This window comes from Propithecus coquereli, unplaced genomic scaffold (assembly GCF_000956105.1).
Source record: "Propithecus coquereli isolate 6110/MARCELLA unplaced genomic scaffold, Pcoq_1.0 Scaffold94, whole genome shotgun sequence".
Lineage (NCBI taxonomy): Eukaryota > Metazoa > Chordata > Mammalia > Primates > Indriidae > Propithecus > Propithecus coquereli.
In genome coordinates this window covers 1,927,850-1,939,923 of record NW_012155729.1, presented here as the reverse complement: position 1 = coordinate 1,939,923, position 12,074 = coordinate 1,927,850, and the positions used below count along the sequence as shown (strand labels likewise).

Genomic DNA, 12,074 nt, shown 5'->3' with positions numbered 1-12,074 from the left:
ACACACAGCACAGACACACACACACAGCACAGACACACACACAGCACAGACACACACGCACACAGCAGACACACACACAGCAGACACACAGCACAGACACACACACACAGCACAGACACACACACAGCACAGGCACAGACACACACAGCACAGACACACAGACACACACACAGCACAGACACACACGCACACACACACACACAACACAGACACACGCACACAGCACAGATACACACACAGCACAGACACACACAGCGCACACACACACAACACAGACACGCACACAGCACAGACACACAGCACAGACACACGCACACAGCACAGACACGCACACAGCACAAATACACACACAGCACAGACACACACAGCACACGCACACAGCACAGACACATGCACACAGCACACACAGCACAGACACACACAGCACAGACACACACGCACACAGCACAAACACACACATACAGCACAGCATAGATACACTCCTCACACGCACCCCCGCGGAGACACACTACACATATACACACACCCCACACACACTCCCCATACACATAAGGCACACATCACACACAAATACACCCCTACACATACACTACACCCAGACACACCATACACACACACACGCACATGCAGTCCTTACACACACACGCCACCAATACACCACGAACACAGACACACATGGAACACTCAACACACTCACACACACACACACACGCACATACACACATATTCACACACACGCACGCACATCTCCTCATCGTCCCATCTCCGTCACACGGCAGAATGGAAACGCTCTTCTGCCTGCAATTCGGCCGGTCCGCCCAGCGCTTTGCAAATGCCGCTCCCCTCTGGCGGCTGCCGCAGCTCCCGCCACCCTCTGCGCCGCCCACGCGGAACACAGGAGGCCGCGGGTGCCGTCCGAGTCCGAGACCACCAGCGTCTTCAGAGGGACGCACCAGCTTGGTTTCTCTCCGTTAGAAAGTGCTCCAAGCCACAGACCAACACACACACTGTGAAAGATCCAGCCACAAGAGCTTTTCGCGACGTCCGTTCCCTCCACACGGCCTCCCTTTCTCAGCTGATTTGGAGCCTTCGCCGCCCTAAGGTGCTCTGGGAGTTTACGAGATGTGAAATCTCTGCATTGGAAGAGCACGCCTAAGGGCTTTAAAGACTGCCCGCCTCGCCTGCGGTGGTAAACACCTTGTTTCTTGCACACAACAAGGAAATCAGCCCCGATTCAGAACAGAGCAGGAATGTTGTGTCCCAGCCCCCAGCCCCCAGCCCCCAGCCCGCCAGGTGGAATCTTGCCCAGGCTTGGTTGTATTAACGTTGATACTTTGTGCCGAGGGACGTGCAAAAACCCAGCAGCCACGGACCTTCGCAGCTGAACACGCAGCACCGCAAACCAGAGTAGCCTCGATGTCGTTAGTCTGGTCTAAAACACGAAACCCCACTAGAAGTTCCCAAAGGAACCACAGCCGTTATACACGACTTTTTATCGCAAGGATCATTTTAGAGTTTACATCATGTAAAGCTTTTCGTTTTTTCTAAAAAAAAAAAAAAAAACGAAAAAACTTGAATTAAATGAGAAATTAAACGTGTTTTGTTTCCACGCAAATAGGTAAGAATAAGCCCATTAATCTGTTGTAAGTGTCACTAAAGCACAAGTATAAAAAGTTTCAGACTAAAGAGTTGCTAATTTAGAGAAACGAACAGCAACACGGTACCCACCACTTGCAGGATGCTGGAGACACTTTCCCAGTTGGCTTCCACGATATTCGTGCCGCCGTCGACCATGCCTTGGTAGCCCTGGATGAGACAATAAACACACCAGTTAGACTCTGTTATCGTGTTAATGGATCCTTAGATCGTGGACGATGGAAATACAAATGACAACAAACGTTAAGTCCCTAAGCATCCAGCAGTCAGAAGTCACAGCAGCATGCAAGGGCTGAGTAGAAATATTATGAGAAAGCCTCTTAAATCTATTCCCTAATAATGGGAATTTCTACCCAGGCTCACCCAGGGAGTACAGTAAGGAATTCGTGGTTTGCCTGTGGCCCAAGGGTCCCTGAGAGACTGAGAAGAGATGTATTTACTCTGCATGTTTACAACTTAACACCAACTCACACGCACACTGTGCTGTCGACCACATCACCAGCACGAAAGTGTTTTGTCGGGGGCTCCATCTGCCAAGGCGACCCAGGCTACTTTAGATATATGTTAAATGCTTTTAAACAGCACAACTTAATAAATCACTCAGCCTTCCTCTCCAGTTAGTGGCATTTTACTGCATTGGTGACTTAGTTATCAACGCACCTTTGCCTGGGAGCCCAGGGACGGTGACCTTTCAACTCTGATTGTATCGCATTCCCCACCCTCTAAAGATACAAAATCAGGAAACGCAGAAATGTCCATTTGCATCTCTGTCTATGTAACTTACTTTCTATGACATTTAACCTTAACGAGGAATAGCTATTAAGCATTCATAAAAGCTGATCCTAGATTATTACAGTGGATTTATAACCTCACCTAGTGAAGGTCTGGAGAAAAGTAAGAAGGAAAAAAGTTTTTAAAAATGAAATGGCTCATTGATTACGAAGCTTTGTGGATAAATCGATCAACAGCAGGTATCTCTGTGGTCAGTTTGTATGCTTTTATAAGTGTAAATGTTCATGAAAAATGTTATATGTATGTGTGTGTTTGTGTGTGTGTATAATCTAGTCTTACATGTGATAAACAGGAAGGAAAAAGCAGCGTGGAATGGAACTGAGACAGGAACAGTCAAGCAGGTTCACTTTGGTCCCGAGGCCCCCGGCCCCCAGGCTGCCCACTCGCCGCTGTCCTCTTGGCCCCGAGGCTGCTGCGGGGACCACCGGAGTGGCCCGCTCCATAGTAATGCCACAGAGCATCTCCTAAACACACCCCGGTCTAACTCTAGGGATCACTTATCTTTTTATTAAAGGCCCCGTCTTTCCGAGACCCTTACAGAGAACAGACTTTTAGCAGATTCCCCTTAAATCGTGGAGCACGGTGTAGTCGTCCCCGTGGAGGGCGAGGGTGTCACGCGGGAAGGAGACTGATCCAGGTCCCCTCTGGTCAGAGCCACCGTCTGCGTCCCGTCCTGGTGTGCACGGTCTGCGCCCACCAGGGGCCACACCAGGCGCAAGGCACCACCCACATCCCCGCACCCTCCTCCCCTAAGGGGCTCCTATTCCTACAGAATATTAAAGGAGGTAGGTGGGTGGGTAGATGGATGGGTGGATGGATAACAGCCGAGCCTCAGGGCTGCACCTCGAATTATCTCCACCGCCCCCGGCTCCCAGGCTTCTGCCAAGAATCACGCTTCATTCTGTGTGCGCCACGACAGCCATTCTCGAGACACAAGCACGACATTTAACCATCTACCACTCGTGGCAGTCCTGACCCTACAAGTTCGTTTCCAGCAAGCCTGAGAGGCGGGGAGACCACGCGGCAGGCACGTGGGTCTGAGAGCCAGACGCCACACCGATGGGTCTGAGAGGGACCCCAGCTGGAGGGAGGCGTCTCCTCCGAAAACACGTCCGAGAAAGAGGCGGGGGCGGCAGCCACAGACCAGCACCCGCCGGCGCAGGCGGCACGCAGACCCACCGGCTCCCACGCCCGCAGCCGGCGGTAGCTCCCGTGCGTTCATTCGGTCGTCAGGTAAATAAAGAGGCTTCAGGAGAGGAGGTCGTCTCGGCCACTGCTCTGCCCAAGAGGAGACTGAGCTCCCTAAAGCGTCTCACAGCCCGGGGACTGCGCCAGCCACGCGCTCAACGGCAGCAGCTTCCAGACCATTCCTGGGGCGTGTGACATCACGGACGCGCTCCGTGGCGGCCGCCACACGCCATCTCGCCGCGTGCTGCATTAGCAGGGACAGAAGAATTTCCTTCCTCCTTGTTCGCAGGATTTAAATACTGATCTAACAAAACGTTGGCTTTCTTTTCTACGATTCTCCCTGCTGCTAGAGTGAGAACATGGACCAGTTCGACAAACCATAGCACACGTTGTGAAAAGCAAAATGATTTCTAGAAATAACTGGATTATTTTGTGGAGCGTAGATACACATGGCGGGGGAAGCAATTGAAAACCTAACAGTGAAGATTGTATCAGTGGCCCATTCAACGCTCTCCTCAAGACACACGTGCTGAGCTGCTGGGAAATGACTCACTCTTTAACTTGCAAAGTCATTACGGCCACGTCACATCTGAACAGTGACTACCAACGGCAGTTTTCAGCCGCCTTTTACTAACAAGGAGGATGGTGCTAAATTAGGAGGACTAATTTTACCCAAATGTACTATAATGTTTAAGCTCGGATGAGCTTTTTTCTATTGAAGTCTCCTTGGAAGGCTGAACACTCATTATAATACAGCCGAAGCCCAAACATTTTCTAAAATTCCCTTTTGGAATTTGCCTTCCAAACCAGTGTTATGACTCACGTAAGAAAACAAACCATAAAGCCTGTAAATCTATGCTCAGTCTTTGACGAAGATAACACCGTCTGTCTTGTTGATCCTGATTCCTGAGGGGAACCTAAGAGCTCCCTGTGGGGCTGGGTCAGATCCCTCGTCCGGCAGAGTGTTTACCTCGAGTCGTTTGACCCCATCTGAGAACAAGCCACAGGCCGTGAGGTCATTTTAGCTTCTTGTCTGAAATGGCCTTGAACAATGTCAAAATAAGCATGACGGCCTCCTAACTGACTACGTGGGAGACAGCACTAGACTTAGGGGTGGCTCTGCCCAGATTTTCAGGCATTTGTTGAATCTGTTCTAAATGGGGTTAAGAGCCAGTGCACCCGTCAGTAGCTCTTTCTCCTGTGAGACCCCGTATGTGTTTTTTAAAATTGAAGAGCCAAAGGGAAATCATAGTCTCATGTTATAGAAAAGTAACATTTCTTTTAGAATGCTTCTTCCGTGGGTCCGTATGTCTTCTCAACCGGGGGTTGCTTTTTTCCAGTCTGATTTCCCGAATTCTTTGTTTCTTCCCCCACATTTCTTCCATAGCTTTTATTGACAGCACAGAAGGTCTCTACTGCACAGGGTAATTATTGCTCTTGATAAAAATTACACTTCAGCTTGCAACTCTGCAAATTTCCTGAATTCTTCAGTCAACAACTAACCGTGCAAATGGTAAATGTTCCAACCACCAGAAGAAAACGAGCTACCAAAGGTAACACACTTCAGAAGTATTTTCTAGATCTTGTTATCACCTACTTCCTAGGGATATAGTTACTGCATTAAGGGGTTTATCTATGGGCTTTTCTGCTCCTGAGTAAATAAACTTTTCTTTGTTTTCCCTAGAATCAAGGTTTCCCTCGTTTATTCTGCAATAATCTAAAGCACTTATAGAACTCAGAGCAAGTGTGTAGAGCAGTCAGCCCCGGACAGCTGTCTAGGCTTAGATTTAGTAAACACCATCGTTCAAAACGAGGTGTCCGTGGTAAATGGGTGGCAGAATGTTCTGCCAATGGCTCTCAAAGGTCAGGAATTGTGACTTTATTTCACACAAGACATTCGCATGTGGAACCTGAGGTTATTAGTTCCTCCCCCACACCCAGAGCCCTGTCCCCTCCCTGGCAGGGCCCTGAGGGATGAGCCCACGCAGGGAAGTCACAGTCACCCGCACAAGCATGCTCACTGGTTCGGTTATTCACAGAAAATTCCCATGGAGCAGCCTGAGGATTTGTCCCTGGTGAGGTCTGGTCACCTCTAAAATTCTAAGAGAGGTCAGAACATGACAAGCCATTGTGTAGTCCTGCACCGGGTCCTTTGGAAAACCAGTTAATACGGCAACATGAGTTCTCTAGCTCTTGGGCATTCTTAGATTTCCTTCAGCCAAAGCCAAGAGCACGTAATTCCAGGTAACAGGTACAATCGGTAGTCACAGCAGGGACAGGGCAAGTCACCCTTCCCAGTCAGAGGGAGGCCCCCGAGCTCCCGTGCAGGGGCGCAGACCCCCCGGGGCTCACCCAGCCTTCACCTAGGCGGGAGGGGGCTCGTGGTCTTCGCAACTTGAAATGTGACCGTCACCAGATTGCCGGATGCCACAGGCAAGACGTGAATGGTTGTGCGGGTTAAGTCAGAGTCGCGGGTGAAGAATTTAGCGTGGATCTGACATAGAGTGAGCGAGCGACACAAGATGATGCTCACTCCTGCAACTACCGTCACGCCCCAGATGTGCGCGGGCCAGCGTTCCGGGGAGAAGGCAGGAATGCGGGGAGATCCTCACGAATCAGCCTTTTGTGAACTGACCCCAGTGCCCCGGCCAACTGGGCGAGCGTGCACAGTTAGTGGGAGGGCCCGGGCCTGGGAGGTTGGGCATGAACGGGGCAGGACCTGCGCGGAGATGCCGTCAACCGCACGCTCAGGCATCGCTGCTCTCAGACAGACACGTAGGGGTCGAGTAGTTTCGACTTCAAGAAGCTAAAATGGCCGGGCGCGGTGGCTCACGCCTGTAATCCTAGCACTCTGGGAGGCCAAGGCAGGTGGATTACTTGAGCTTAGGAGTTTGAGACCAGCCTGAGCAAGAGCGAAACCCCGTCTCTACTAAAAATAGAAAGAAATTAGCTGGATGATTAAAATATATATATATAAAAAAAATTAGCCGGGCATGGTGGCGCATGCCTGTAGTCCCAGCTACTCGGGAGGCTGAGGCAGGAGGATCGCTTGAGCCCAGGAGTCTGAGGTTGCTGTGAGCTAGGCTGATGCCACGGCACTCTAGCCCGGGCAAGAGAGCAAGACTCTGTTTCAAAAAAAAAAAAAGAAGTTAAAATGCAGAAATAGTCACGTCTAAGACCTTGAAGAGACAGGACTGTGTGAGGTTCAGAGAATCTCCACTGTCCTTTACGTAACTGCTGGGGGAAGACCAGGGCCAGAGTCAGCGAGTCGGGGTGAGAAAGAGTAAAATCAGACCGTCCCCAAAACGTCACCACCGGTGCTGTGACCTGTTCTCTCCTGGTCTAGCAGGTTCACCTGCCGCCGTTGTGCACAAATTCCAGGAACACAGACACCGTCCGGGTCACGAAACACCCACAGAGAAGTCCCCAAGTCCCCTCCCCCAGCCGCAAAGCAGCTGCAGAGAGTCGAGGCTGGGGAGGGCCACCAGCACTGCTGCTTAGAAGGGTTGTTTTTTCTTGTTTGTTTTGTCAAAAATGTGACATTTCTTACTTTAGATGTTGTGAAAGCAGCGGGTTCGTCCCATCCAAGAGGGAAAATGATGTTTCTTACGGCACGTAGAGGGTCTCCCTCCATCAGGAAGAGAAAAACGGTGCCAATCTGTTAATTGACACAATCGAGCTTGTTTATTGGCATCTGAAGTCAAACCACCACGCTCAGGGGCTGAAACAAGGGAGGCTAAGAGCACACGCGGACAAGCCCAGCCCAGACAGGTGGCTGCTCTGGGGGCACCTGGGCCTGCATGCCGGGGCGAGGACCACAGCCGGGCTGCTGCTGTCCTAACGTCCCTCGTTCTAACACACGTAGAGTTTGTTGTTTTTACTCATGAAAAGATTAGCTGCAGGAACGACCAGAACTATTCCTAGGCTTTCTTCGGGGTGTGGAAGACGACAGAGATAGGCTCTGATAACATTTACACAAGGCCACCCAGGACAAGGCCAAAATTAAAATTTTTTTTAAAGATGACTCTTAAATTAGTTCTATTTAAAGAGCTATAACAAGAATGATTTTTTAATCTTTAGAATAACCTGCAACAACAAAACATTCAACTCATCAATCAAACTACATACGACAAGCCGATGGTGCCCTGCAGCCGTGTTTGCTGACTGGCTCTGCCCACCCCGGTGCCGACCTACCCAAGCCCAGGGCCCCTGTGTTAACTCGAAGCACCTGATATATTTGCCTTCACCATTTCCAAGAAGCTAAAGCCATTTGTAGGTTTCTAAGGGAAAAAAACCCTAGCTAAAGTGGAAAAAACAAAAAACCTACAACTGGCTCACCGGGTGGAAAGGAATGGGTTAAGGGGCCACCCCTCCCAGGTCTCCCCAGAGGCCTGGGGGCACCAGGCGCAGGCCTGGCCTGGCTCAGCAGCGGCCAGATGGACAGTCAGTCAAACCAAGTGCCAGGCTTTGAGCAGAAATACCAGCGTTTTCACATGCATCCTACTAAAGAAAAAAACCTAATTAATACTAACCTGATTAACTGTTTTGGCCTGTGGGTAACCTGGAAAGCTCTAGGTAAACCTAGAAGCTAGACTCTGCATGAACAAACATGTTGGATAAATTACTAGATGATGCTTTAAAAAATAATAAAACCAAACATCTTCTAATTCGAGCCCAAGTAGGTCAGGAACGGTGGTCCCCAGAGAGTGAGTCTGTCCCCGAGAGGACGTTTGCTGACACCTGGAGACATCTCTGACCGTGGTGACCGGGGGCTGCAGGGTGCTCCTGGCCCCGAGCGGGGGAGGCAGGGGTGCTGCCCAGCATCCGACAGTGCGTGGGACCCCCCAAAGGGCTCTGAGGTTGGGAGAGAAGCCCCGGCCCGTGGGCATGACCTGGAGCCGGCCGGACATCTGCAATTCGGACAAGCCCAACAGCCCCGTGCCCTGCCGGTGCCCGGAATTTTCCTAGCACCTCCCATGGGTGAGGCAGGAGGGCGAACGTCATCTTCATTGGTCAGACGAGGACACAGGAGTGAAGGGCTAATTTATTCACCCACAGCCCCCGGCTGCTGACTGTGGGTCACTTCCCAAACCCCAGGAGTGAGAGGCACGCAGAACTCAGGTCTGGGGTTTGGAAAGGCAGGCTGTGTTATGGGTGAGTAACATTCCACGGTGGAGCAAGGCGTGGAATCCACCCGCGTGTCCATCAGCGGACGATGGCTGAAGTGGAACACTACTCAGCCACGAGAAGGAGAGGTCCCGTCATCTGCAGCAGCACGGACGGGACTGCAGGGAGGTGGAATAAGCCGTGCACAGAAGATATTAATACATGTAGGCGCTTAAAAAAATGGAGCTCCTAGAGACAGAACAGAGTGACGGTCCCGGAGGGTGGGAAGGGTAGCGAGGAGGCGGGAAGTGGGGCTGGTTAATGGGTGAAAATAGAGTGAGACGGAAGGAAGAACAGCCAGGGACAGGCGGCACCACGGGGCGGCTGCAATGAACAGCGATTATCGTATATTTCGCTATGATTGAGGCTGGACATGGAACGCTCCTAGCACAAAGGAATGACAAGCGCTTGAGGTGGTGGAGCCCCCGGTCGCCCAGCTTTGATCACTGCACGTCGTACGCTTGTATCGAAACACCACACGTTCCCCACAAACGTCTGTCATTATGCACCCGCGATAATCAAAAATTAAAGAGCAGCCTGGACACGACCACGCCCGGAACCCAGGGCTCTCCGGAGCGTGCGCAGCATCAAACCTCTCTGCGGAGCGAGGCTGGAGCCGTCACGCCGGGCGGGGCGCGTGGGTCACACGCAGCCTGGCTCCGGGCCGGCCAGGGCTTGGTTGCCAGGTGAGCAGAGAGAAAACGTGCAGATTTTAGGGTGTTTTGGACTTTAGAACTACAGATGCGGGATTTTTACACCGGTAAGGGCGAGGTGACGAATCCCAGACTGATTCGATGGAATCGGATAACACCTATTGCTGCTGCTGAGCAAAGCGCCTGCCACCTGTGCAGGGTCCTGCTGGCCTGAGAGGGACGGGGAGTTTATGTCCCCAGTGAGCTCCAAAGCCATGGACCTTCTCCTGCAGAGGGACAAAGAACAGGACTGGCTCACTGGATTGTCTCACTTTTTTGGGGGGAGGTGAGGAAGGGGTGTCGTGAGAAGTGTCCTCTCATCGCCAGACAGGTGACTTCAGTTCAGGTGAGTCGATCCCCAGGCTGCTCCCATTTCCCTCCAGTAAGAGAATTCTGGAGACCTGGTGATTCTTGGTGCCCAAAGCCATAAACACTGCATTCGGTGATGCTTCGAGACACCCCCCATCCAAGGTGCCACTTCCTAACAGAGCAGTGGTCACGAGAACTAGAATGGTCCTAAACCCCATGTGCACACAAGGATCCACTTTGGCAACATCCCCATGGGGAGCTGCAGAAACTTGCATTCCCCTCCTGGAAATGAGGCCTGATCCCTCAGGAATCCTCCGTCCCCCGGGTGGGCAGAGGGGCTCACAGTGGCAGCACCCGGAGGAAGCACCGGCCACCCCGGGCAGCACGGACCTCAGGGCCCCCGTTTCCTGGTTGATGAGGAGGAGAATAAATGTGGTTGGCCTCAAAAGCAAGCCCACAGTCTTAGGTGTGGGCCTACGGGGCGTGCTGCATGTTGATCCCTTAATTCTGAAATGGGCCACGTCCCAGAGGTGTGGACATGAAGACATTTAAGCAGCCCAGAACCAGATGGACACAGGGACCAATGAACAACCACAGACACGAAACCCTGGACTCTGAGAAGGTGGACCCGTTCCCACATCAAAGACCCAGCGCTCACGCACCCCCGTCTCCCCCCCCCGCCCCTCCCCAGGGAGCAGCACTCAAACCAAACACAGAGGCGGCTCTTGGCCTAACACGGGCCCCTCCACCTCGGCACCGGTGGCATTTGGGGCCTGATAGCCCTTGGGGGTGGGGCCATGCTGTTCACTGCAGGCTGCTGGGCAGCACCTCCGCCCTCCACCCCCAGGCCAGAGCAGTTCTTCCCTCCAATAATGGGACAACCAAAAACTGTCTCCAAACATCGGCAAAAGTCCCAGGGTGAATCACTCCTCCCCTCCTGGGCTGGCAGTCAGAGGAGTTGACTCTCTTCCCAGCCCCGCGTGACCAGTTTAACTATGAAATAACAGAAACCGCTCCCTTCCTTTCTTCCCGCACCCACGGAGCCCCGGTGAGGACTGAGGCAGCCGCTGTCCTGAAGGGGCCTGGGCTCAGGGCACGACCGAGAACTGCGGCGGCCACGAGAGTCGCAGCTCTCCGGGGTTTTCTGTGAGCTGCGAGTCTTCGGTGACTTCAAAAGCGCTTTGCTATTAATAATTGCAAATGGCAAAACCTCATCTGAGGATGCTCCAGCCCCAAAGACCTTTTTTACAGCCACTTTCTCTGTGAGGAGCTGCCCTCGGGCTGGGGCGCGGCGGGCTCTCCAAGCACAAGGTGGAACGCTCACCCGTCCCGCCCAAATAAAGAGAGAGAGGGCAGAGAAAGTCACTCAGTGTGCACACACATGCCCTGCGGCGGGGGCAGAAAAACAAACCAGCCGTTGCCAGGGGCAGCGGAGAGACCCTCTCGGACGTCCGTGCAAATTCAAGAGTGGGGAGGAGGGGGTGTGACGTGCAGTCTAACATGCTCGATCCACATCGGCGAGCGGGGGAAGCGGGCCCAGGAATGGAAATTCACAAGGGCGATCTGACCTTGCACAGAGCCACATAATTAAATGATAAAACAATAATCTGGAAATGCTACGCTTAGACCAGTCCTTTCAAAACTACCCCCGAATCAGATGATGCAAAGAAAAACCTCAGAACCACAGTGTAAACAAAGCAAACCAAAACACAGGAAAAAAAAAAAACGCTCTTTCCAGCAAATAATAAACACATGGGTTATACAGACAAATGAACAAAGAATATGAGCGGACATTTCACAGAAGGGACAGATGACTTAGGAAGCAGACACAGGAGCCGGGCCAGCCCCGGAGTCAGCCGCACGCAGAGCCGGCGGGGGGCGGGCGCGGGGCCGGAGCGGGTTGCAGAAATCCCCAAGGCAGGAATCCTCCCAGCCTGTTATAAAGACAGTCCCTGCCATATCCCGGGATAAAGGAAATGATACAAACAGTGACTAGCTTTGAGCATTAATTAACATGGATCTCGCAGTGTTCTACAGCTTAGAAACGGGCGCCATCTCCGCAGCCCACGGACTCGGGCTGGCAGAACACAGGGTGGAGGGAGCGAGACGTCAGTTTGATGGAGCACTGTGGACGAGCCAAGCGACGTCGTGGAAACCATGTAGCAAGTAGAGAACAGTCACAACGGTAAGGAGAAAACATAGCATACAAAATACATTTGCCACCATTTATAATAATGCACATATTTCCTTCTGTTCTTACATATATATATA

General features: G+C 52.1%; 1 protein-coding gene across 1 annotated transcript in view; it reads right to left on the bottom strand.

Moving 5' to 3' along the window:
- PFKP (phosphofructokinase, platelet) overlaps positions 1-12,074 on the bottom strand; it is a 66,480-nt gene that overhangs the window by 39,723 nt on the left and 14,683 nt on the right. The window contains exon 3 of the mRNA XM_012664929.1: positions 1,729-1,806. Coding sequence (XP_012520383.1) covers positions 1,729-1,806 — 78 coding nt within the window. The remainder of the gene's footprint in view (positions 1-1,728; positions 1,807-12,074) is intronic.